Here is a 27,500-nt window from a genome sequence, read left to right as displayed (position 1 = left end):
GTAGCGACAGAGGAAGGCCTGGGGGAGCTGAGCTATACACACACACACACACACACATAATATGCATGCCACACATACTGTATGTACACACATACACTCACTCACTCCTGCACGCACGAGGTACACATGCACGCACGCACACAGGCATGTGCGCACACACACACACACACACACACACACACACACACACACACACACACAACCTACAAGCAAAACACACACACATACAGTACACCCCCACAAACAAAACACACCATGTACACACACGGACCCTGCACACAATCTCTGTCAGTTGTGTCCATTGATTGATTTACTTTCTGTCACACAATAATGGTAACCACACCAGCATCACTGTCTGTCTTCAATTATAGTTCCCCCCCCGCCCCCCCCCCAATGTGTGTAACATTTTTTGTTTGGGGGGTGGTGTGAGGCAATTGGTTTGCCTTTGGTTTCTCCAGGGTGACTCTCACACTGTCTACATGTTACAGCCCCCTGGGGTGGCTGGCTCTGTCTGTCTGTCTGTCTGTGCCGGAGCGCAGTCGCTGAGGTAAAGTCTGACCCATCTCTCAGTCTGTCTCACTGGCTCACACAGCCTTGCTCGGCGGGCCTCAGGATACTACAATACCCATGATCCTCTGGCCCCGCCCTGGTCTGCTCACCACCCAGATCCCCCCTCCCCCCCCCCCCCCATGACGGCTGCTGCTCACTACTGCCCCCCCCACACACAGGCTGTTGCCCCCCCCCCCCCCCCCTCCCTCCATCACACTCTCACCCCTCTTCTACTGTTTCTCCCTCTGATGTGAATGTGGTTGGTTTGGGTCCTAGAGCCTCAACATGTGGGAGCCGTTGGGTGTGTGTGTGTGTGTGTGTGTGTGTGTGTGTGTGTGTGTGTGTGTCTTTGTGGTGTGTTTCTGGTGATATCTCATATTCTGTGGGACTGGGTGTCGTGTGTGTGTGTGTGTGTGTGTGTGTGAGGTCTCTCTCTGCATTAACGAGTGTCTTCAGTCATAATCCACACATGCTGTGCTGTGCTCATCCATAGCACATATAGCTCAATCTGCCAAGTGTCATTTACAGTGTTGTTGTCTTTCATATGTCCCTGCTTTGTTGTTTTTTTCCCCTCTTTCCTTTGATATTTGATAGTTTTTCCTCATTCTGTGTGTCACTGTGCTGTGTCTTGGCCTCATCTGTCCTGTGTTAACCTCTGTGTGGTTCATACTTGTATTCTCTGCGTGCCTGTGCTGTCTTTCTCTACCCTATGTCTGTCTATCCTGAGTTGACCTATCCCTTCTGTACCGTGTGTGTGTGTGTGTGTGTGTGTGTGTGTGTGTGTGTGTGTGTGTGCGCGCACACTATCCCGTCCTGTGTTGCGTTCTCTTCTCTTCCATCCTCTCCTGTACCAACTAGTGAACCCTCCTCTAGTCTCCTCTCTTCTCCTTACCGGTGTGTGTGTGTGTGTGTGTGTGTGTGTGTGTGTGTGTGTGTGTGTGTGTGTGTGTGTGTGTGTGTCTGCAGCTCTGGAGCAGCATGGAGATCTCCTGCAGAGTCTGAGCTGGAAGCAGGACGGCTCCCTGCTGGCTTCCTCCTGCAAGGTCAGTCCTACATACTGCACTGTACACTACAACACTACTACACTGTACACTACAACACTACTACACTGTACACTACAACACTACTACTCTGTACACTACAACACTACTACTCTGTACACTACAACACTACTACTCTGTACACTACAACACTACTACACTGTACACTACAACACTACTACTCTGTACACTACAACACTACTACTCTGTACACTACAACACTACTACACTGTACACTACAACACTACTACTCTGTACACTACAACACTACTACTCTGTACACTACAACACTACTACACTGTACACTACAACACTACTACATTGCACACTACAACACTACTACACTGTACACTACAACACTACTACACTGTACACTACAACACTACTACACTGCACGTTACGGATGACAAATGTGGTGTTGTTGTTAGTATTCTCAACTCCCTCGTGTCACCCACTGTGACTGTGACTGTATCGATTGTAAGTTGCTTTGGAATAAGGCGTCTGCTAAATGCCAATTGTCTTTATGTAAACGCACCAGTTTGACAAAGTCGCATAAAAGCTTGGTCGCATTTTCTCGCAGCTGGCCTCTGGTAACCTGCCAGCCAGCCTACATTTTTTGAAAGGGTTTCTTCTATAGGATTCCTCACCTTTTTGGGTCTTGAACATTGCAGTTGCACTGTCTCACCAGTAGATGCCGCCAATGACACACCGTAACCCCGGGTTTGCCTTATTGGCGACCCCTGGCCCGCTGTTAGGGCGGGTCATTATACAGCATGTGTTTATGAGCGGATCATTCCATTAACAAGTCGACAGGGGTGACGCTCGTAAACTGGTGTGGAGATTGTGCTCTCTTTATGCCTCTCTGTCATCGTGAATTCTCACCCAGGGCCTTTGCAACTTAGGGACATGGAGATACTTTGAGCTTGTAAACCTGCTGACATAACAGAAAGTTGGTGTGTCTTATTAGGTTAATAGGCTTGACAGGGGCATACAGTGATGTGAGATTGCATGAGCCCAGAGCAGCTTTGGCCTCGGTCCTTTGGCAACTTGCCCCCTTAGAGTTTTTCGTTTCGAGGAAAACAGGATGGAAACTTGGATAAGTCATTAATTAGGGCTTAACGAGGCCACATAGCTGTACGTGTAGGACGGGTCCATCAGGGCCTGCGGCGTGCCATGACCACTGACCCTACGCCCTGTACATATCCCTCCACCCCCTCTCCCTCTCCCCCGCCACCTTTACCTCTCCTGGGGAGACAGAACTCTAATCAAAGCTCTAGCCATGCCTGCTCCCTGACAGCTACAGGGAGTTATGGTGTTTTTAGAGCAAAGCAAAGAGCAGGCTCCAAAAATTAAAAACTCCAGAGGGAACCTCACTCCTCGAACTGGCCCCGGGAGGCCTGCCGCACGGCCTGAGGAGCGGGTGATTTAGCACCCCAGAAGAGAGATCGTCAGGGGATAATAACATTGCTATAAGGTACTTTCCATTTGGTTGAAGGGATAGGGGTAGGGGGGCAGTGAGGGGATTTACGAGTAGAAGTGGAATTGTTTCATGAATAGTTTTAGTTTATTATGAGAGCAGGTTGGGGGCTAATTTTTGCACAGCCCCTGCCTTTGAGGTATGTACTGTGGCAAACTGTTGTGTTTCCATTTTTTTAAATTCACATTTTGGTATTTTATTTAGTGACAACTGAGACGAACAATACAACAAACAATGAAATGACGGGGTGTCTGGGTGGTGTAGCTGTCTGCCTGTGATTTATTTGTATTAGGTGTTTATCTTGTTTATGCAGGCTAATATTAAGGACTGCCCGAAGAGTTTTGTCTCATATAGAGATGGTATGGTGTTTTCTATTTTATTTATTTATTTATGGTGCTTGGGAATTATTGTTAGTGTGGAGTAATGTGAATACTATAGCTATGATTGTAATTGTATGAATATTTTATATTGAAAGAGACAAAAAAAAGGCACATGCCACGTAATCCTAGGATCCCTGGTTCTATTCCGGCCATCGACCTATCCTGCATGTCATCCCTCCCCTCTCTCACCCGTCCTTCCTGTCAATCTCTACTGTCTCCACCCCAATAAAGCAGAAATGCTCTAAAAATGTATTTACAAAAAAAACTATGAAATGACAGAGAGATACACAAAATTCATACCCGCACCACCCACAGCTCCCAATTATTTACAAGAGGTGATTATTTTGGTGCACGCGGCATAGGGTACAAATTCAGGATAATGTGCCGTTCGCCTGCCCTGGAGCAGGTTAGAGCTTCAGGATAAGTTGCTAGAACAATCTACCTGGATGAAGAGTGAACCTCAGAGTATCCCTAAATTCAGTGAAAGTTAGCTTTCTAACTCCCTGAGCTTGCTTCGTAGTATACACACCAGTGAGGCATGTTAGCCCAAGCTGCCAAGCAGGACGACCCTCACTTTATGACTTCACGAGGAAGGAAAAGCTCCATAGGGAGTGAGCTGGTATATCAGTGTGTGTGTTTAACAATTGTGTGTGTCAGCCAGTGTGTAATTCCCCCCATTTGTATTCCCACTGACCAGAGCTGAGTGAATCCATCAGTCCGTAATGACTCACCCTGAGACTGTTATCAGTCCTGACATGATGAGAGTTCTTTAGGAGGCCTGCTGCCTCTGCTGCTGCTGCTGCTGCTGGCCTGGAGAGAACGGGAACGAGCAAAAGAAAGAGAGGAAAAACAGAGAGAGAGAGGGAGAAATGTGACACTGGATCAGAGAGCTGGGATCTCAAGGTTCTGCCCTCTCCGGGTTATGGTGCCATTTAAATCAATGGGCCTTTCAATCTCCCTAAATCCACCTTATTAAAGCAAATAGGCCCTGCCAACATGTGGGTTCAATTGGACTGCTGCTCCTATCGGGGGGGGAAACGTGTGTGTGTGTGTGTGCGTGTGTGTGTGTGTGCGTGTCTGTGTGTGCGTCTGTGTCTGTGTCTGTGTGCATGTGTGTGTGTGTGCATGCGTGCGTGTGTGTAGGCCTCAGCCTCATGACAGGCCTCGTTAAGACAAACAGAGACGCATATTTACGACAGAGAGTTCACGCCTGCAGACTACAGGGTGAAGAAAGTGAAAGGGGCTTTTCAGTAAGAGAGGAAAAACAGAGAGGTAGTGAGAGAGAGGAATGGTTGGAACTACTGTTAGTGTTAGATTGATGGGGGTGAGAGAGGGCGAACGACTGTAGCTGTGTAAAAGAGTTCTGAGTTACTTTGATGGGAGTGCTCCTTTTTCCTCTTCAGCTCTGAATGTATATTCTTCAAATATTGACTAAAACCCCAGACTCTTCCCTGAAGATTCACATGCAGCTGCATATCCCGCTTCATATATTTATCTCATGACCCCTCAACGTGTGAACCCGTTCCTCCATCATGTCAAATGAGGTCACAGCGCCACTTTCAGTCCGCGGTAATTGACTCAGGTTGCCGTGGGAGACTGGAAAGGGGAGGTTGGCATCATGGAGTGAGTGACGGGTGGAGAGAGAGTGCCCTTGGTCCTGCATACATGCCTCTATTTGTGTGTGTGTGTGTGTGTGTGTGTGTGTGTGTCTGCGCGGGGGTGTGTGTGTGTGTGTGTGTGTGTGTGTGTGGGAAAGCTGTACAGCAGACGTCAGGGTAGAACTCATTAACAGCTGCCTGAGAATGAGGTGAGCTCTCTGTCACTTTGATTAAACAGCTGCTGTCTCAGCACACACACACATACACACACACACCATGCCGTATGTTTTTGTTAAGGAGATTGGGTCTGGGTACCCCATCTGTGTGTTTATGAGAAGGGGTGGATCAGTATGTGTGTGTATTTAAAGGGGTTATTGGAGGGAGGTTATGAGGGGCTTTGTTTGGCTGTTTGAGTGCGTGTGTGTTTACAAGGGTGGGCACATCTGTATGTGACTGCACACCCATCCAGGCGTTTGCACAGCTACATAGTTTCCTCTGTTTTTGTTTGCGCTTGACAACAAAGTTGAGAGTAAATCGAACAGTTTCCTTTAGTGGCGTTGCGCGCGCGCCCGTGTGTGTGTGTACGCCCTTGCGCGCTCCCTTTCTGAGTCTATCGAGGTCAGTAAGGGCAGGCCGTCTCCAGGGGCGGTTCTATATAAGGATGTGCCCACTCTGCAGATGGGTTAGAGCCCTAGTCCAGAGGCCATGTCCTGGCAAAGCCTACCCCTCCTCCAGTGTTTTCTCTAGAGTGTGTGAGTGTGTGAGTGTGTGAGTGTGTGTGAGTGTGTGAGTGTGTGAGTGTGTGAGTGTGTGAGTGTGTGAGTGTGTGAGTGTGTGTGAGTGTGTGTGTGTGTGTGTGTATATGTGTGTCGCTCGTCTCTGCTATGCCTGGCACTGTGGTCTCTGAGCCTGGGCTTAGACTTGGGTCACAGAGGCCCAGAGACATACCCTGGGGCGCCACAACAGACCGGTGGGTGGGCCAGCACACACAGACACACGCACACACACACACACACACACACACACACACACACACACACACACACACAGCACTTTCGGAAAACCCCTGTTTGCTATTCTAACGAATAAACAGCAAATAGATCCCAAGCTGGGCCTGCTGGGGAAAACACAACTGGGAGCTGAACTGACGCTTTGAAGCGTGGACGAGGGGAACCCTTCCTCTCTACGACCCCTCTCCTGGACGCTGCTGTCAGCCTCTTAGGATAACATGCTGCTGCTTATGACATCTGGGACATTAAATGGACACACACACACACACGCAAGTGTGTACACAGTCAGTGTCAGTGCCATGATTCCCCCTGACAGCTCTATATGTGTTAGTGGGGTTTGTGTTTGGACTAAGGCTTATTATGGTTATTACCTGTTATTAGCCTGTGTGTCAGGGTGTGCAGCTCTGATCACAGCGACATTGTGTTTGATTGACAGGGTAGCAGGCGGGCTGTCCCGGTAACAGCCTGTTCCTATTAGACCCCATTTCCTCTCAATCACAGAGGATCCCTGCTCTGATTGGCCGGGGGGGGCCGGGAGCTGATTGCTGCAGTATGCTGGGGGGAGGGGAGGGGTGGGGGGGGGGCAGCAGAGAGGGCAGGAGGACAAAGCGGGTTACAGAGGGAGGGTCAGTGGATTACCGCTGCTCCACACGGACCAGACAGATCAAACCGATATGACACATGAACAGTATTATGTGTGTTTTATGAAAGGGTATTCTATTCCCCGTCATATCAGTGTCAGGAGAATGCGTGAGCTGCGTGATTTAAGGACATGAGAATGCCCTCTTCGGTACCGAACGCTCCATTGCATTTCTTCAGTGCGTGACGCATCAGAGCAGAGTCCATGTGGCATATACATTCAGGTCCCCCCCCCCCCCCCCCCTCCCTTTCTCTCTGTAAGGGCTGCAGATCATGACCTCACATGCTCTTTACACTCTCCTGCAGATTCATCCCTCCTACGGGGTGAGTCTTCTTCACACATTCTTTTCTACCACACTGGAGGCCAGGCTCGCCCTGATTGGCTACACTTCTGCCTGAGAATGAAGAACCACCAATCGCAAGGACAAGTTCTTGACTTGATTTTTTCACGGGCTTGAGTGACAGCGACGTTTGTGTTGCGTTAGGCCTATTATGAAGAAAGCATTCCCCCGACACCGTTACACACCACCCGAATGAAGGAAAAGGTGTACAGGTGTTCCCAATAAAGTGTTCTGTGAGTGTAGTATAGGTGTGCTGTTTCAATACAAACGTTACCTCTGTGTAAAATGCCCTACTCTCTTGTCTTTCTAGGACAAAAAGCTGCGAGTGTTTGACCCAAGAGCCCAGCTGGCACCTGTCCAGGTAAGTCCTCTTCTACTGGTACTTTATCTCACCACTGCTTGTGGATTGGGCTCACATCGAAACCACACAAAAACACACCACAGCTGCCAAATTCATAGAAATCCCCCCATCCCCACCCATGGGGCTGTGCTGTGCTGGAATGTCCTAGCTCATGGATACGGACGGAAGCGGGCGGCCCGACCACCGCCTGAACCCGGTATTGATTGATTTTGAGTGTTCACCCGACCCCGTGGGAACTGGGAGGGAGCCACTCCAAACGGCGGCTGGTGTGACCGTGAACCTCTCGGAGTCTCTGACCGCTGGCTGTTTCCTCATTGGGAAGCTGTCGTCGATGGCAGCTCCGCCGTCTCCTGCCAATGGTACTTCATCACCACTGGCAGGAATGGGGAAGTGTGAGTGTGAGTGTGAGTGTGAGTGTGAGTGTGAGTGAGTGTGTGTATGTGTGTGTGCGTGAGTGTGTGTGAGTGTGTGTGCGCGCGCTTGCGGAGGTGGGGGGCATGGCAACATTGAACAAATATTATCACACTTCTCAGCCGACGTCATGGACCTCCCAGAGAGTTTCATTAGTGAGGTACTAGTCCTGGTCTCGGCTCCATTTCTCATCTGTAAACACACCGAACTACTGGAACAACAATGCGTGCCGCAGCAGATTAAATATTACCCATGGCTCAGTTGTAAATACCTGTGTGTTTGTGTGTGTGTGTGTGTGTGTGGTGCTCTGACACCTTTATTAAAGGATTAGTGTGTCAGAGGTATGTGTGTTGCCTGATGTCAGACCGGAAATTTGAAAAGGTCCTGTCCTGTCCATTGCCTTAGGCTCAGTTACAGTGTGTGAGTGTGTGTGTGTGTGTGTGTGTGTGTACCTTGTGCAATCAATGTACATTGTATGTGTGTGTGTATTTGCTTAAGGAACGTGGGAGAGTATGACTGGCTCCACTCCAAGTGTTTCAACCTCCATGTTTACCTCAGGTGTGTCAGTCAGAGGTCCTCTCCACATCAGCAGCAGTCACAATGGTCTATCTGTGACGGTCCCTCCATGACCTGGTTCTCTCGGTTGGCAAAGGGCCGTTGTTAAACACAAACAGAACATGGGTGAATGTTTTCACTTTGCTTATTTCAGGTTTTTCAACTTTCTCATCCAGCTTGGGATGATGGGAGCAGGACTTTGTGAAGAGTCCATATGTCTGAACCCAGGGCTTCAGAACAGAGTGGTTCAGTGTTCTGGACGTGGTTCTTACATTCCAGCCAAGCCCGCTGGCTTCTCGAAGCACTCTGTTCCCCTCTGTCGTTATTAGAGGTTCGGGAGAAGGCTTTGCTTCTCTGCGCAAATCCCCCCAGCCGCTGTGCCAAGTGAGCCGGAGGAAAGGCCTGACTCAGCGCACTGTCCTGTCCTCTACTCTCCCTGTTCTCTCCCTGCTCTATCCCTGCTCTCTCCCTGCTCTCTCTCTGTTCTCTCTCTGTTCTCTCTCTGTTCTCTCCCTGCTCTCTCCCTGCTCTCTCCCTGCTCTCTCCCTGCTCTCTCTCTGTTCTCTCTCTGTTCTCTCCCTGCACTCTCCCTCCCCAGGCCAGACCAGAGAAAGGGGGTTTGGGATCCAGATCAAAGTCGGTCGTTTTCTTACTTTCTCTCTCTCTCTCTCTCTCTCTCTCTCTCTCTCTCTCTCTCTCTCTCTCTCTCTCTCTTCCCTAAGCTCCCACTTCTCTCTCTCTCTCCTCTCCCTCCCTCCCTCCCTCCCTTTATCTCTTTCTCCTAGGTTCTCCATTTCTCTCTCGCGTGTAAGAGGACTCTCTGGGTCTGATACAGTTTAGCCAGGGAGTTACCCCAGGCCGAGCCCTGCTGACAGCTTTCAGATGTCCCTGTGGAGAATGTGAGAACGGCCCACCACTCCCATTAACACCCCATCCTCCGGAGTAGCCTTTTAACGAGCCACAGGCCGCTGGGTGCTAACACACAGACATCTGATGAGGCCAGTAATTGGGCCGGATGAAGGGAGCGAAGCGTTAATGTACACATCACCCCCAGAGCAATGTGAAACTGTGCGTTTACATGACACGGAACAGTGAGATCTTACACGGCGGTTTTCCATTTCAATACCATCGCGATGCCCCAAATAGTTTGTTTGTGTGTCATTAAAATACCAACATGTTGTCTTGTCTTCTCCACAACAATGCTCTGTAATATCCATGTCCATTACAATGCAATTTGAGGGCGACGGATCGTTGTCGTAGGCCACAGTGTTTACGTCAATGTGGCACGGAAGTGTCTCCACTCGGCCGCACTGTTTAGGTTGGTAACCTCCGTGTTTGCACCGCCGTACGAGCACTACCCTGGTTGACCCCAGGCCGCGGCGACTTCTTCTGAAATATTTTCTCGCTGTGTATCTCACGACAGATGGAAGATGTGAGAAGGTGACAAACTGTCTCTTTAGTCGTAATAATAAAAATAATAATATCTTGACCAGCGTTTGTTGGTTAGGATTTGAGAGCTACAGCTTTGACTGTGTCCTGGTGCCACCCAGCCTGTTCCTCAACCCCGGGTCATGTCTTTGGACATGGTGACTGTGTCTTATAAGCAGGTGGGGTAAAAATAGAACGGAATTGCAGCTGTGTGATCATGCTGTATTTACGGGAAAAGAGAGAGCTAGGGTAATTTAGGCCTTGGACAGAGGGAGCTTGTTGAACTGAATCTGTAATCAGTGAGTGTGTGTGTGTGTGTGCGTGCGCACGCCCATACAGACGGGTGTACTTAGGTAGCTGGCACGCTCAATGCGTGTGGCGTTCTCTCACCGCTAAAACGTGTCGTTCTGATTGGATGGCACAAAGGTTTATTTGACTTTCCCTGCTTTCCTCTTCCCCATGTATGCTCATAGAGACACCAGAGTTGGGCTTTAAATATCATGCCCAATTCTGTTCTCCCCCTCCCCTCCCCTCCCCGTCCCTCCTTCCCTTGCCTATTATAGGCCTTGCCCAAGTCTCAGTGTTTAAACATCCCTATATTGGTCTCTCACAGGTACAGCACATTCTCTCCCTGCCTCCCTCAGCCCTGTCTTCAGCTGGGCTTCCTCCAGACTGCTGTCGACCCTGCTCAGAGGGAGAGCTCGTATATAAGTGTTCCCCAGCCGTGTACGAGGTGTTACGTGGGTGGTGGTGCACGTGTGTTAGTAGATTTATGTCCCGTGTGTGTGTGTGTGACTGTGTGTGTGTGTGTGACTGTGTGTCGTGTGTTTGAAATTACAGAGCTGAAAATACTCCTCATACTTTTGGGCCTGTGCTGGCTGAGGAGCCGGAGCGGTGTGGTGCGGTCCCTGGCAGGGCCAGAGAGACAGGAAAGGGAATCGTTTCAGGACTGGGCTCGGGGGGTTCCAGATTCCTCCGTTTCGACTCGGGCTCAGACTTCTGCTGCTCCGGGTGAAATTAGAGAGGGCCTGGAAAGGGTTTTGAGGTGAGAACGGGCAAGGCAACGTGAAAGGACACTGATCTGCTGCAATGGATGGCTTAAAGCGGCCGCTCCACTCCCCTCATATTGAACAAGCCGACTCTAGTGTAGTGTGTGTGTGTGTGTGTCTGTGTGTGTGTGTCTGTGTGTGTGTGTGTGTGTCTGTGTGTGTGTGTGTGTGTGTGTGTGTGTGTGTGCGCGCGTGTGTGCGCGTGTGTGTGTGTGTGTGCATATGTGTGCGTGTATGTGTGTCTCTGTCTGTGTGTGTGTGTGTGTGTGTGTGTGTGCCTGTGTGTGTCTGTGTGTGTGTGTGCATATGTGTGCGTGTATGTGTGTCTCTGTCTGTGTGTGTGTGTGTGTGTGTGTGTGTGTGTGTGTGTGTGTGTGTGTGTGTGTGTGTGTGTGTGTGTGTGTGTGTGTGTGCGTGTGCGTGTGCGTGTGCGTGTGCGTGTGCGTGTGCGTGTGCGTGTGTCTGTCTCGGCTTAGATCAGATTTCTCATTACAGTAAGTATAAACTACTAGTGGGCACGGTGAGTTTAGAGTTAGTGTGGACTCTGGCAGACAGGACAATAAGGCTCTGTGACTGGTGCTTGTATCGCTACGAAGGGCCAGATAGAAAATCTATAAAAGGGAAGAGAAAAGCTGAGGGTTTCAGTCGATGTGTATCTGTCTCCCTGGCGTTTTTTCTGTGTGTTTTTTGTGTACTTGACAACCCACAGTTTACGATAAAGACATGGGAACTAAACCAAGAGATCGTAAAAGACTCTAGTACCTGGACACAGCTGCTGTCCCTCAGTCGATGATGATGATGTCAGCGTGGCTGCTGCTCCGTGTGTCCCCGTGGACTCTAATGGGAGCGCTGGCAGGCATACTGGCAAGGCGGCCCGATCGCATTGGAGGCACTCAGCCACACAGTGATTCAGCTTATGCTGCAGATCTACTTAACCCTCACCCTTGCCGTATGCACATATCGGTGCTGTCTCTCTCTCTTTCTTTCTTTCTTTCTTTCATATTTTCTTTCCTCCCTTCTTTCTTTCTCTTACCCATTCACCCACAGACACGTAACTGTCAGTGTTAGATCTATTGTATGATGGCAAGAGATGAGCTCGACCAACTTGAATTACTGGCGGAATTGCCATGTTTCTAATCTCGTTATTTGGTCTGTGACAAGGTTAGAGAAGCTGTGTCCTTACATGGTCTCCGAAAAAAAAAAAAAACATTTCGGTTTTCTTCATCTAAAAACATTTCTGTCAACACTGCCAAAGAATAAGATTTTGATACTTCCTCAAGAATAAAATGTGTTTAGAGTCAGAGAATGTTCAACACTAACATCATGTGGTATAGCGTCAACATAGTGAAACATGAAATATAACATCTATAAAACACAGAAGGACGTTCCAAGAAAACGTCACTGCCTCACTCAGCGCCTACATAAACGCTTTACTGCACAACTTAGGAATCAGGCGAACATGCTTTTGTGTTTTAACAGTGATTCTTTAACACACCCAATCACACTGTTCGCTCGACCGCCATCGCTGTTAAAGTCTCATTCAAAAAGGCCCGGTCGTCATAGCAACCCCATCAACTGTTTCTCTGTTTAGTGTGGTCAGAAAACACACACACACACACACACACACACACACACACACACACACACATTTTAGTGGTGAGTATGTGTCCAAGAGTGATTTCTCTTCACCACTGTAAACATGTCATCTAAGAATTATCCCACAAGTAGACTAATCCCTCCTCTATGTAGCACTTTTTATCCCAGTTTATCCTGCCCTGGTTTATGTGTGCTATCAGAGACCGCACTGTTAAACAAGATAACACAGACGACAGTTAATAAACACTTCATGTTACAGTCAGGAAGATATGTCGAATATAAAGATACTTTGTGTCGCGAGTCGGCACTTAGACGGGAGCGTGTCCTGTACCAGTGGAAATATTCTAATAATAATAATAATAATAATAATAATAATAATAGCTTAGATTTATATAGCGCCTTTCTCAAACCCAAGGACGCTTAACAGATTTCATAGACAGACAGAACAGAAAAACAAAGTCAAGTAACAAAGACAACGGGAGTGACAAAACTAGACTAGGGGCCAAAGGCCTTAGAGAACAGGTGGGTTTTGAATGAATGAATGAATGAATGAATGAATGAATGAATGAATGGTCTTTATTGTCATTGCTATAGTACAGGTACCAAACAACGAAATTTGGGAGGGGGGGCTCCCCTGGTGCTAGGAAAAAAAACTAAAAACAAACAAAAAAAACAGGAAGGGAAAGGAGCTGGTTTACATAAATAAAGGCTATGTACACTATCCACTATACTATACTGTACAGGTAAGACGACTAGGGTTGTCATATTGCACATAGTGTTATTGCACATTCATTTAAAGTGTCGCAGTTTGCAGGCTTGAAATGTACACATTTGTGCCTCAGCACTACACCTGATTTTTTCAATCCAGCAGCTGCCATCAATCCGTCCAGACTGTCCAGGGCCCAGAACCTAGGTCTTTGCTGTGTTCAGGGCCTGGATGGCCCTGGGGTAGAAGCTATGCTTCAGTCTGTTTGTCCTTGCGGCCATGGTCCTGTACCGCGTTTTGAGGGCTGATTTAAAAGTGTCCAGGGTAGGGGCATTGCTAGAGTTCTCTTACTACGTGAATGGGTTGCTTCCATCATGACCATTACCAGTGCACTCCCTTGTCTTTCCCAAGTTTCTCCAAGTTTCCCTACATCACCCAAGATTTGGACTGACAGGTCAACCATGCTACATTGCGTTGAAGAGACGTGTCTTATTATGGTAACCACCTTTGATGAGGTCACTGTCATTTAAGGCGTAGAGGTTTAATATATGTATAGACATAACTCTGCTTGCCCCCCTTCGACCCTGTCTGTCTCTCTCTCCATGCCCCCCTTTAACCCTGTCTGTCTCTCTCTCTCTCTCTCTCCATGCCCCCCTTGTCCCCTGTCTCTCTCTCTCTCTCTCCCCCCCTTCTCCCCTGTCTCTCTCTCTCTCCCCCCCCTTCTCCCCTGTCTCTCTCTTTCTCTCTCTCCGCCCCCTTCTCCCCTGTCTCTCTCTCTCTCTCTCTCCGCCCCCTTCTCCCCTGTCTCTCTCTCTCTCTCTCTCCGCCCCCTTCTCCCCTGTCTCTCTCTCTCTCTCTCCCCCCCCTTCTCCCCTGTCTCTCTCTCTCTCCCCCCCCTTCTCCCCTGTCTCTCTCTCTCTCCCCCCCCCCTTCTCCCCTGTCTCTCTCTCTCTCTCCGCCCCCTTCTCCCCTGTCTCTCTCTCTCTCTCTCTCTCCCCCCCTTCTCCCCTGTCTCTCTCTCTCTCTCTCCGCCCCCTTCTCCCCTGTCTCTCTCTCTCTCTCACTCTCCCCCCTTCTCCCCTGTCTCTCTCTCTCACTCTCCCCCCCTTCTCCCCTGTCTCTCTCTCTCCCCCCCCTTCTCCCCTGTCTCTCTCTCCCCCCCCCTTCTCCCCTGTCTCTCTCTCTCTCCCCCCCCCTTCTCCCCTGTCTCTCTCTCTCTCCCCCCCCCCCCCTTCTCCCCTGTCTCTCTCTCTCTCTCCGCCCCCTTCTCCCCTGTCTCTCTCTCTCTCTCACTCTCCCCCCCTTCTCCCCTGTCTCTCTCTCTCTCCCCCCCCTTCTCCCCTGTCTCTCTCTCTCTCCCCCCCCCTTCTCCCCTGTCTCTCTCTCTCTCTCTCCCCCCCCCTTCTCCCCTGTCTCTCTCTCTCTCCCCCCCCTTCTCCCCTGTCTCTCTCTCTCTCCCCCCCCTTCTCCCCTGTCTCTCTCTCTCTCTCTCTCCCCCCCTTCTCCCCTGTCTCTCTCTCTCTCCCCCCCCTTCTCCCCTGTCTCTCTCTCTCTCTCTCCCCCCCTTCTCCCCTGTCTCTCTCTCACTCTCCCCCCCTTCTCCCCTGTCTCTCTCTCTCTCTCACTCTCCCCCCCTTCTCCCCTGTCTCTCTCTCTCTCCCCCCCCCTTCTCCCCTGTCTCTCTCTCTCTCCCCCCCTTCTCCCCTGTCTCTCTCTCTCTCTCCCCCCCCCCTTCTCCCCTGTCTCTCTCTCTCTCCCCCCCCCCTTCTCCCCTGTCTCTCTCTCTCTCTCCGCCCCCTTCTCCCCTGTCTCTCTCTCTCTCTCACTCTCCCCCCCTTCTCCCCTGTCTCTCTCTCTCTCCCCCCCCCTTCTCCCCTGTCTCTCTCTCTCTCTCCCCCCCTTCTCCCCTGTCTCTCTCTCTCTCCCCCCCCCTTCTCCCCTGTCTCTCTCTCTCTCTCTCCCCTGTCTCTCTCTCTCCCCCCCCCCCTTCTCCTCTGTCTCTCTCTCTCTCCCCCCCCTTCTCCCCTGTCTCTCTCTCTCTCTCCGCCCCCTTCTCCCCTGTCTCTCTCTCCCCCCCCTTCTCCCCTGTCTCTCTCTCTCTCCCCCCCCCCTTCTCCCCTGTCTCTCTCTCTCCCCCCCCTTCTCCCCTGTCTCTCTCTCTCTCTCTCTCCGCCCCCTTCTCCCCTGTCTCTCTCTCTCTCCCCCCCCTTCTCCCCTGTCTCTCTCTCTCTCCCCCCCTTCTCCCCTGTCTCTCTCTCTCTCCCCCCCCCTTCTCCCCTGTCTCTCTCTCTCTCTCCCCTGTCTCTCTCTCTCCCCCCCCCCCCTTCTCCCCTGTCTCTCTCTCTCTCCCCCCCCTTCTCCCCTGTCTCTCTCTCTCTCTCCGCCCCCTTCTCCCCTGTCTCTCTCTCCCCCCCCTTCTCCCCTGTCTCTCTCTCTCTCCCCCCCCCTTCTCCCCTGTCTCTCTCTCTCCCCCCCCCCTTCTCCCCTGTCTCTCTCTCTCTCTCTCTCCGCCCCCTTCTCCCCTGTCTCTCTCTCTCTCTCCCCCCCCTTCTCCCCTGTCTCTCTCTCTCTCCCCCCCCCCTTCTCCCCTGTCTCTCTCTCTCTCCCCCCCTTCTCCCCTGTCTCTCTCTCTCTCCCCCCTCTTCTCCCCTGTCTCTCTCTCTCTCTCCGCCCCCTTCTCCCCTGTCTCTCTCTCTCCCCCCCTTCTCCCCTGTCTCTCTCTCTCTCTCCCCCCCTTCTCCCCTGTCTCTCTCTCTCCCCCCCTTCTCCCCTGTCTCTCTCTCTCTCTCCCCCCCCCTTCTCCCCTGTCTCTCTCTCTCTCTCTCTCTCTCTCCCCCCCTTCTCCCCTGTCTCTCTCTCTCTCCCCCCCTTCTCCCCTGTCTCTCTCTCCCCCCCCCCTTCTCCCCTGTCTCTCTCTCTCTCTCCCCCCCCTTCTCCCCTGTCTCTCTCTCTCTCTCTCTCCCCCCCTTCTCCCCTGTCTCTCTCTCTCCCCCCCCCCTTCTCCCCTGTCTCTCTCTCTCTCCCCCCCCTTCTCCCCTGTCTCTCTCTCTCCCCCCCCCCTTCTCCCCTGTCTCTCTCTCTCTCCCCCCCCTTCTCCCCTGTCTCTCTCTCTCTCCCCCCCCTTCTCCCCTGTCTCTCTCTCCCCCCCCCCCTTCTCCCCTGTCTCTCTCTCTCTCCCCCCCCTTCTCCCCTGTCTCTCTCTCTCTCCCCCCCTTCTCCCCTGTCTCTCTCTCTCTCCCCCCCCTTCTCCCCTGTCTCTCTCTCTCCCCCCCTTCTCCCCTGTCTCTCTCTCTCCCCCCCCCTTCTCCCCTGTCTCTCTCTCTCTCCCCCCTTCTCCCCTGTCTCTCTCTCTCCCCCCCCCCCTTCTCCCCTGTCTCTCTCTCTCCCCCCTTCTCCCCTGTCTCTCTCTCTCCCCCCCCTTCTCCCCTGTCTCTCTCTCTCCCCCCCTTCTCCCCTGTCTCTCTCTCTCCCCCCCTTCTCCCCTGTCTCTCTCTCCCCCCCCCTTCTCCCCTGTCTCTCTCTCTCTCCCCCCTTCTCCCCTGTCTCTCTCTCTCTCTCCCCCCCTTCTCCCCTGTCTCTCTCTCTCCCCCCCCTTCTCCCCTGTCTCTCTCTCTCCCCCCCCTTCTCCCCTGTCTCTCTCTCTCTCTCCCCCCCCCTTCTCCCCTGTCTCTCTCTCTCTCTCTCTCCCCCCCTTCTCCCCTGTCTCTCTCCCCCCCCCCTTCTCCCCTGTCTCTCTCTCTCTCTCCCCCCCCTTCTCCCCTGTCTCTCTCTCTCTCTCTCTCTCCCCCCCTTCTCCCCTGTCTCTCTCTCTCCCCCCCCCCTTCTCCCCTGTCTCTCTCTCTCCCCCCCCTTCTCCCCTGTCTCTCTCTCTCTCCCCCCCTTCTCCCCTGTCTCTCTCTCTCCCCCCCCCCCTTCTCCCCTGTCTCTCTCTCTCTCTCCCCCCCCTTCTCCCCTGTCTCTCTCTCTCTCCCCCCCTTCTCCCCTGTCTCTCTCTCTCCCCCCCTTCTCCCCTGTCTCTCTCTCTCCCCCCCCCTTCTCCCCTGTCTCTCTCTCTCTCCCCCCTTCTCCCCTGTCTCTCTCTCCCCCCCCCCTTCTCCCCGGTCTCTCTCTCTCCCCCCTTCTCCCCTGTCTCTCTCTCTCCCCCCCCTTCTCCCCTGTCTCTCTCTCTCCCCCCCTTCTCCCCTGTCTCTCTCTCTCCCCCCCTTCTCCCCTGTCTCTCTCTCCCCCCCCCTTCTCCCCTGTCTCTCTCTCTCTCCCCCCTTCTCCCCTGTCTCTCTCCCCCCCTTCTCCCCTGTCTCTCTCTCTCCCCCCCCTTCTCCCCTGTCTCTCTCTCTCCCCCCCCCTTCTCCCCTGTCTCTCTCTCTCCCCCCCCCCTTCTCCCCTGTCTCTCTCTCCCCCCCCCCTTCTCCCCTGTCTCTCTCTCTCCCCCCCCCTTCTCCCCTGTCTCTCTCTCTCTCTCCCCCCCTTCTCCCCTGTCTCTCTCTCTCCCCCCCCTTCTCCCCTGTCTCTCTCTCTCCCCCCCCTTCTCCCCTGTCTCTCTCTCTCCCCCCCCCTTCTCCCCTGTCTCTCTCTCTCCCCCCCCCTTCTCCCCTGTCTCTCTCTCTCTCCCCCCTTTCTCCCCTGTCTCTCTCTCTCTCTCTCTCTCTCTCTCCCCCTTCTCCCCTGTCTCTCTCTCTCTCTCTCTCCCCCCTTTCTCCCCTGTCTCTCTCTCTCTCTCTCTCTCTCCCCCCCTTCTCCCCTGTCTCTCTCTCTCTCTCTCTCCCCCCCCTTCTCCCCTGTCTCTCTCTCTCTCCCCCCCCTTCTCCCCTGTCTCTCTCTCTCTCCCCCCCCCTTCTCCCCTGTCTCTCTCTCTCTCCCCCCCCCCTTCTCCCCTGTCTCTCTCTCTCCCCCCCCCCTTCTCCCCTGTCTCTCTCTCTCTCCCCCCCCCTTCTCCCCTGTCTCTCTCTCTCTCTCTCTCCCCCCCCTTCTCCCCTGTCTCTCTCTCTCTCTCTCCCCCCCCCTTCTCCCCTGTCTCTCTCTCTCTCTCTCCCCCCCCTTCTCCCCTGTCTCTCTCTCTCCCCCCCCCTTCTCCCCTGTCTCTCTCTCTCTCCCCTGTCTCTCTCTCTCCCCCCCCCTTCTCCCCTGTCTCTCTCTCTCTCTCCCCCCCTTCTCCCCTGTCTCTCTCTCTCTCTCCCCCCCTTCTCCCCTGTCTCTCTCTCTCTCCCCCCCCTTCTCCCCTGTCTCTCTCTCTCTCCCCCCCCTTCTCCCCTGTCTCTCTCTCTCTCCCCCCCCTTCTCCCCTGTCTCTCTCTCTCTCTCTCCCCTGTCTCTCTCTCTCTCCCCCCCCTTCTCCCCTGTCTCTCTCCTTCCGTGCCCCCCTTCTCCCCTGTCTCTCTCTCTCTCTCTCTCTCCCCTGTCTCTCTCTCTCTCCCCCCCCCTTCTCCCCTGTCTCTCTCTCTCTCCATGCCCCCCTTCTCCCCTGTCTCTCTCCCTCCATGCCCCCCTTCTCCCCTGTCTCTCTCCCTCCGTGCCCCCCCTTCACCCCTTGTCTAGTGCCCTATGTCTCTTTCTCCATGGGACTCCAGATTACGTCTAGGTCCCACTAATGGCTGGTGCCTAACTCAGCCCAGATGTGGCTCTCTCTCCCTCTCCCCTTCTCTCCCTCTCTCTCCTTCTCTCCATCCGATCCACCGTTCCCCTCTGCCCAGCTCAGCTCCCTGTATTACTGTCTGCCTCTCTGCCAGTGTCAGTTATGGTTTTATGGATCGAGCGAGTATGGAAAGAATCTCTCGTAATGAGAGAATGGGATTTTACTGTCCTGAATATTTCCTCAATAGAGTATAATAATATCATCTGGTTGTTCCATTCATCCCAGTGGAGAAGTCTGTTTGGACTTAACATAATTCATCATGAATTTGAGGTTTTCCCCCGCAAAGCTTATTTCTTATGTACAGTAGAAAATCTCAGAAAATGCACCCTTCCGTGCAAGATAGTTGGATGTATTAGCTATATCTCACTTTGCTTTGAAACTCATTGTGTGTGTGTGTGTGTGTGTGTGTGTGTGTGTTAGCCTCTAAGAGAGATGAGCTAATGAATGTGGGGGATGCTGGTCTCTAGGGAACTCTGTTGGAGAGAGAGGTGAGAGGATTGTGAAGTGCAGGGTGAGAGAGGGGATTTTGGGGTGGGTGAATGAGGTTGAAGGGGTTCGAGGGGGTTGAGCTAATGAACGGAGGTTGGGGATGGTGGGGGCGGGGTGGGGGTGGGGGGGTGCTCGGTGGTGAAGTGTTATTTTGGAGAGAAGGATACGGGCGTGCGCCAGCTGGCAGCGAGCGAGCGCTCTGCACATGTGTGTGTTGTTTGGGAGCGGAGGCCTCATTAGCACACTGGCTGCCCTGGGCCCTATAGTTTCCAGCTAATTAAGGCTCCAGCACACACACATGTGGGTGACACCTGGAGCCAAGATGGCGGCACTTCTGAGCCCCGCTCTCCTGGTGCATCATGGGAGAGAGTACGTATGCATACCGTGGGGGGGATCGGCTCCGTTTACGGAGTCAATCGCTCTCTCTATCAGCGCCTCCGCCTCTCTCTTTTTCTGAACGCAGGGATCAAGAGAGAAAGATGGATGGAGTGAAGAAACGCAGCGACGACAAAGTGGAGTTGCGTGAGCTCGGTTCACAAGGGAATGAGTTATTTCTGGATGGGAAGCTCCTGTCATCACTTTAGATGGTGTATATGATTCATGTTAGGCATCTACCTCATCTACACATGACTCCCGGTTTCACAGTTGTGATTCTACAGTATTGTTCTGCGTGGGTCTCCTTTACGGTGTATGTACGTACAATACAGAGTACTCTTTTTGGTACTTTAACTTTCCCTGGCCGACTCTACGTCATCCATATAGGGCTGGTATTTTTCCCGGAGGATGTCCATTGGAAGTGCGATTCAGCCTAGAACCGGGCTTGAACTAGAACTAGACTTATTTGTCTAGGAAACCGCCCCATCATGAACAGTGCAGGATGTCTGATGGTGTGACATCATAACACCCTCCCCTGGCCAGACCGAGGTGTTACTGGAGGTATTGAGAGAGCAGGGGGAAGAGAAGAACCATGAACCCCCGTCCCCCGTCCCCCGTCCCCATCAGTCCTTCCACAGTGAGGCCAGGGGGTGTGAGGTGTGACTGTGGTTCTTGTTGGTCTACTCTCCCCTGTGTTGTGTGGGTAATGAGGCGTTGGGGGCTGGTTTATTTGTTGAGTGTGTGGTTTTAGGGGGAATGCAAGTAGCTGGTGGCAGCAGTCTGTGTTTGTGTGTGAGTTGATGTTAATGTGTGAGTCCGTGTGGCAAGGGTGGGTTACGGAGTAGGTGTGGGTCAACTTCTTAGGGCATTGCACACATGCGCAAACACACATGCACACACACACACACACAAAGACACACACACGCACACACACATGCACACACACCTACACATGCACACACACATAAACACACAACTGAGCTGTGTGACCCTGCTTTACTCAGGGTTTCAGTTTGAGATGAATCATAGTGATGGTAAACAGATCCTGACAGCAAGTGGAATACCAAGCAGCTTAGGGAGTTAAGCTGTCATAGGAAATCTAAGTACAGCACCTCGGAGTTAGACCCCACGGTGGGGCTAGGACAGAGCTCAGAGCAGGCCCCCGGGGCCCCACCTCAACCTCAGTGGGCCTAAGAGACCAACCTCAGGGGGCGTAAAGGAAATGAACCATGGAGTGTGGGGCTGGTGCTATATCAATTAGGCTCGCCTGTATTCCCGGTCTCTGTTTTCTACATCTAATAATAACAGTTGTTAACGATCCCCGGTCAGCCAGCGCCGCTGTACATGCGAAGCGGGACTTTCTCAGACACCCCTGTGAGATCCAGACGGGCCCCTAGCCTCAGCCCACACAATGGTGGCCCTTTGTGACTAAGCCCTCGGCTCCTCCCCTACGTGTTCCTGTGAAGTGGTGAGATGTCCAGACTCAGGCAGCACACTCCAACGTTATCCTTCTCTCTTTCTTCCGTGGTGCGGTCGGTGTCACCATCTGTGTGTGTAATGCTATCCGCGGGGTGCGCGGAGGGGGGGGTGTCCATTTTAGAACCACTCAACACTTACCGTGGCACACCGAATCCCAAGGTCCATTTCCGTCCGCCTTTATGAAAAAGAAAAAAAAGTGGTTAATGTGGTGTCTGTGATGGGCCTTCGTAGTTGGAATGGAGGGCAGCTGCCTGCCTTTTACCTCAGGTTACAGGAACTTAGTAGGACACACAGGTGTACAGTACAGAACCTCTTGGTGTCCAAAGTGGTGGTTTTTCGTCCATCGGAGGTTAGAGAAAAAAAACTAAATGCAACCTTTCCCAGAACGGCCCATGTGCAGGATTGATGGGAGAGAGATGGGAACTGTGCAGGGCTGTGAAATCTGGTTAACACATGGCTAACAATCGCTGATTCCATCTCAATCCGAAGCCAAATTAGATCATCTCACGCTAATTGAGTTTCTGAAGACAAGGGGTCCTGTGACAGTTTGTGGTTTCAAGAGAGAGAGCGCTGAGCTCCCCTCTGACTGAAGTCGTTGATGGTTTTCGTAATTCGGCGTTTGAGGGTCTATCACAGTTGGCGGTTTATTGGAGAGGCGAGCTATTTTTCGCGCAGGAGACTGGGCTGTTTGTTAATGCGGAGGGAAATAGGCTATTAATCACAATGTCTGTCAGTACCCGTACGCACTGGTGGAAAATGCCATGGGTCAGCAATAGTAGGTTGGGAAGTGAAAGGGATACCCAATGTATTACAGTAGAATGACCATAGACCTCAATATAGTGCATGATTGTGCAATGACATCGTCTTTACCTAATGACTGTTTGGTTTAACAGGCATACCATTTGGGAGCAAGTTACCATTTTTGTTGGATTCTCTGAAGGAAGTACCCATTGCCACCACATACATACCACATACATGACTTCATAGTAAACATCAGACAAACCCAAGCTGAAACAGAACTGCAGAATAAAGTGTTACCCTATAGATTTATATAATGTGACCAGCTCTATGTAAACACACACACACACACACATACATACATATAGGTCTACATACCTTGCACATCTGTGCCTCACAAGTGAAGCTCTCAGAACCAGAATGTGCGCGGGAGCACTTTGAAGACGCAGGCCTCTCATGTGGCTGCGGGGGAATTAAAGGCAGCTAACCGTAGCCGTAGCAATTATGAAAGAGCTGTAAATGACAACAGGCATTAGAGAAGCAGGACGGGCTGCGAGGGGCTGAGCTCCTCCATGTGTGTCTCTCCCACAGCGTGGGTGTCACTCCCCGTATGTCAGCTGCTGTTGCTCTCCTCACCTCAGGAAACCCCCCCCTGAAACCTCTCTTCAGAGACCTCTTTGTCTTAATTCAGCAGATCTGGTGCGCAGATCCTCATACTGTACCCTCCGCCCCCCCCCCCAGGTTACAAAGTAGTCACCCAGCATCAGCATCTTTTTTGTCCAGCCCCATATATCTGCCATTGTATTAAAGGTCCCATATCATGAAAAACTCTACTGCTTGTGCACACACATTTGGTTCTCTCTGATGGGCCTACTGACCCACAAACTGCGAAATAAAACAAGTCAGTCAGTTTTTTGTGGAAAACAGAAAACATGCTATTCAGCAAATCATTTTTAATGTTTAATTTCTTTTGCTGTTTAGCACTAGCGAATGCTAACAGCTGAGGTCATATATTAGATGTAATTTTCTAGAAAGTTACTGGCGTTGCTGCAGGATCAACATCAATAATGTTTATGGTATTAGTTTAAACTGCAAGAATTCCTTTGCTGGCAGCGTTGTGTAACTTTGATTAGCACCCAGCAGCTAACTTGCTCAGACCCTTGAAGCATTTCTGACACACACAGTAGCTTGAATAAAGTGTAAAGCAACCTAATAACACACACAAGCTCAGTGGTAACAATTCACAATTAAACAGAAACCTTCCCTTTTCTTGTAAACTGATACAAATCCTTTCCAAACAACTCCTCTGAGAAGTTAAATGACAGTAGAGCATCACTCGCTGGCGTTCAACATGTTAAATCCATAACTCTGGCAATCCTTTGGCTCATTTGCATTTAAAGCTGAACACACAGAAACAGCCCATCGAGAACATGACTGAAACAGAGGCATGCTAAAATGCCTTCAGATCAAATATTGATATGATAATTTCAGCAAAAAACATGTTTTGACATGTTTTGAGGACCCTAGAGACCTATATTAACTTGTTGAAAAAGAGTATAATATGTGACATTTATCCCGTTTAGCTGACGCTTTTATCCAAAGCGACTTAAATTGCAGTGAGAGCATACTTGCTCTACCAACTGAGCCACAGAGGACCATATTAAGATCAAACTACCCAAACTTCCAGAAATGTCCATTGTCCTAAATACAACCACTCTGACCCTCAAGTCCTGCCTCAAGTGTCCCTCTGGAGTCCTGTTTGACCTCCAGTATTGTGCTGCTCTCCGGTGCTTCAGCAGCAACACCCATGGCCTTGCAGAGTCAAGACCAACATCTCTGGCCTAGTAGAAGTCTCCAGGGTTCCAGCAGACCACGGCCAGCCCGTCCCCAGGCCCCAGGATGACCACAGCCTAGCTGGCTGGCTGGCTGGTCTGTCTGGCTGGCTGACTGGCTGGTCTGTCTGGCTGGCTGGCTGGCTCTTTTTCTGTGGCCACACTGGCCAATTAGCACAGTGGCTAAATAATCACAGCCTTTCTCCCCACTTCTGTGTTTTATTTTACTTCACACTGTAATTCAACTGATTTGTAGGCCTGGGCAAATATCACAAAGTGACGACATCTCACTGCATCACTAAGGGCTATGTCCCTAGAGGGCTGAGGCAGGCTCAGGGCTGGAGCTCGGACAGCCAGTAGAGCGCTGCTGAAGGTCTGGATGTGGGCTTCATATCTCCTCTGATACCATATATCCTGCCAGACCCTGACGAAATTACCAGTGGGATTGGTGGTTTGTGAATTTCCCATAACTCCCATAACTCCCCTTGAGACCCATCGACGTTATCAGCCACACGTAACGGATGATTTGATGATATTAAAAATGTATCGCTAGACGTACTCTAGTTTATCTGCTTAGCAGATGACCTGCCACTCCTAAGCGGTCATCTAAAATAAAAACCTGGTTCAGCAAAGTAATTTTTTTCATGAGTCACCGTGAGTGGTCAGAAAAAGCGGCATGGCGATCCAACTCGCTAATGGTTTTTACACCCGGCGATTTCCTCAGCAAACACACGTACCGGATTAGATTACTGTACCTCCGTCAAAGACTTAATCAGCGCTGCTCGGGCCGGACGTTCCTGCACCGGCGGGGACAAGATGTGCTTTTTGGCCGTGCCTACGTGCGCACTTACATGCGTTATTGTCACCTGACGCTTGTCCCGGAAACGCGCGGTTGAAAGGCTGTTTACCATAGAAGGACGGCGACCAAAACCCTGAAATTGGCTGCCCTTTCCAGAAGTCTCTCTCCCAACTGCGTTTGGCTGAGCTTGGTGTTCAGACCTGCACACACACACACAGAAGGGCCTAGGACTATTTCTGAAAGGGCCATGTTGGCAGCACGAAAAAAAAACAACAAGACACCAATCGGAAGAGGTGTCACGCGTTTACCACCCTATCCCACCAGTATAGGTTATCCAATAGGGGTGGAGGGGAGGGGAGGAGGAGGGGGTGTTATTTGTGTGGGGGATGTATGTACTGCACCATTTGACGAATGTTTAGCCTCAGTGATGTAAAGTAGATCATAAACTACCGACCTGCCTTTGCAATACCTGTCATCACGGCATAATAGTCTGCCTTGTTTGTTTACCTTTCTCTAATGAGTGTGGGTCAAAGATGAAGGAGGAGGGGGATGGAGCCCCCAGGAAATAAAAGAGAGTAGCAGTATGGAGGACGAGTGCCAGCTACTGAAAACCTACACCGGTGAGAAAGTCGGCCCTCAGAGCTCCCCGTTCAGCACTCAAGTCGACCGGAGCAACTTCCATTTTCCAAATTGTATTTTTAGACACCCGCGGACAAACCGCACAACATATGCAGCCTCCACACACTGCGGACTCAGCTGTGACCTCCCTTCTATCTCTCCTTATCTCTATTACACCACTCTCTCTCTCTCTCCTCCCCCCTTCTCTCTCTCTTTCTATATTTCCTTTAATGAAGCTTGAAGGGGGGGGTGGGTGAATCTCCTTTCAGAGCTTACCCTCCTCTCTTCCCCTACTTTTCCCGTCTGTTTTATTTTTCCACTAGGCGTAATGATCCTGAAGGCCAGTGTTTTTCCTGCCCACTGAAAACACAGTGACGTCTTTGCGGCGGGCAGCCGGGTGGTGATCAATCTTTCAGAAAGTCCCTTTAGCGAACAGAAACTGACCCAGCTGTCCATCACACACGAGAGAGACCTGTAATTGACTAGAAAGAAAACTCCCTGCTTGTTCCAATAAGAGAGCCGTAGGTTGTAAGTAGGGCACCTGACTAACACACTGTACTGTATTTTCTCAGGGATTGAGCACTTAACCTCAGGAGAAATAGTCCCTTGCTTCTTGACCTGTGTTTAGTGAAGACCCCTTTGGATGAAATGTAGGATTCTATGGCGTCAGGAAATTGAAGGGTTTTCCCTCCATCTGGCAAATGTTTGGGGAGTCTGTTTTGTTTGAAACGGAGGGATCCCCTGCTTACATGACACGTATCGGAGGGCTGGGCTGGCCAAGGGAATCGTTTTCTCCACTTCTCGCCAATCCCCCCACCTCTCCATGTTCCATCCATCCTCTCCTTTCTCCTCCACTCCAAACTTGTTCCCAGGAAGGCCGTGGGAAGACTGTCCGGGAACAACAACTCGTAGAGGGAAAAGGCTTCTGGATATCCCATTCAGGCTGTATACTATATTTATCCCAGGATCAGTCGGGCCGTATCAGTATTCCTCTCCTGGGCCCTGAGGCCTGGGGTTTGCAGTCCGCAGCCATGCCCCAGAGCTCCTCCTCATTGTCCCTCTGGCTCATATCACAAGGAGTTTTTTTTTTTGTGTTTTTTGTTTTGTTCCAGCAGTATTTGTAACTCTTACTTGCAGACAGGGGAGAGTGAGGGGGAGGGAGGGAATGGCCTGAGGGCATAGTAAACAAATGAGCCAGAGAGGATTGGGAGAGATAGCCGTCGACGCTTAAGTAGGACAAAAAGGTAAAAGACCTGTGGTAAACGGCTCCAATTTTAAGCTCCAGTTTGTACGTGTGCACACATTGATGTGTAACCAAACACTCCCATATATATTAGTGTGTCAGGGTGGTTTGACCTAATGTACACCCAAGGTCAAATCTCAAATCATTGCTATTGCAGCTGCACCTCGCCATCATCTAAGCTTTATAGGCCGTGCTCCCTTTCAGTTGTCTCGCTGCATGGCTCTGATGTTAACCACTCATTTTAATTTCCAAGAAGAAGAGAAAAAAAAAAAGGCTGGAGGAAGAAGGAATGGGAGGTTGAAAAAGCGAAGGCTCTGTGGGTTCTGGGGAGTTTTGGGAGAAAGGAAGGGAGCTCGAAAGATGGTTCCAATTAACGGTGAAAATGTGGCGGTAGGCGGGAGAGGAAATGAAAGAATAAAATGGCTGGTTTGATTTTCATCTTTGATCTCCATTCCCCCTTTTTCCTCTCTTTGTCCCTCCTGTCCCGTTTCTAGGAGCCCAAGCTACTGTGAGAGGGAACACAATGACACGAAGTACTCTCTTCTATGTCTGAAGTGTACACTAAATGGGGCATCAAAGAAAAGGGGCACAAGAAAAAGTTAAAGTAATTGGTGAAAGGACGAATTACCCAAACATGAAAAGAGCAATGGGGATCTTGGTTAGCCTAGATGAAAAGAAAAGAGAGATAGTTATTGATTAGAGGGGAAATAAAAGAAAAGAAGGATGGCTCCATCATTAGAGAGGGAAGAGGGAAAATGAGGAGCGGGTTGAGGGGATGTTGGTGTGTTGTGCGTGCATTTGTGTGCGTGTGCGTGCGTGTGTGTGTGTGTGCGTGTGCTTCTGTGTGTGGGTGTACACACACATTAGGACCGGTCACTGACTGCAAGTAGAGCGAGCTAGTAATCAGGCTCCTCTTCCACCGCAGGGCCTCTGTGACGCAGACCAGGCAGGAAGACTCCGCTCCTCTTAATCAGAACATGGAGTCGTTGTATTAGGATCTCCGGAACGGACACGCTGTCAACACTACAGTGCTGCACAAACCACTGTACCGAGCTGCAGAGTTATCGGTTAGACATAGTTCAGGTAATGGAGTAGAATGTTTATGGAAGTAGCTCCTTGTTATCCATTAGGAAAAAAAGCAGCCAAGTTAAACCATTTC

The 27,500-nt window shown here is 51.2% G+C and overlaps 1 protein-coding gene across 1 annotated transcript in view; it reads left to right on the top strand.

Moving 5' to 3' along the window:
- The window catches only part of coro7 (coronin 7), a gene marked incomplete at its 3' end in the record, with an annotated part of 117,362 nt that overhangs the window by 7,771 nt on the left and 82,091 nt on the right, over nucleotides 1-27,500 (top strand). The window contains 2 exon segments of the mRNA XM_080523240.1: nucleotides 1,516-1,592; nucleotides 7,345-7,395. Of these exon segments, the coding sequence (XP_080379366.1) occupies nucleotides 1,516-1,592; nucleotides 7,345-7,395 (128 nt within the window).

This window comes from Nansenia antarctica (genome assembly GCF_963989245.1).
Source record: "Nansenia antarctica genome assembly, chromosome: 2".
Lineage (NCBI taxonomy): Eukaryota > Metazoa > Chordata > Actinopteri > Argentiniformes > Microstomatidae > Nansenia > Nansenia antarctica.
Note: the sequence above shows the minus strand (reverse complement) of the source record. Positions and strands in the feature narration are given on the sequence as shown.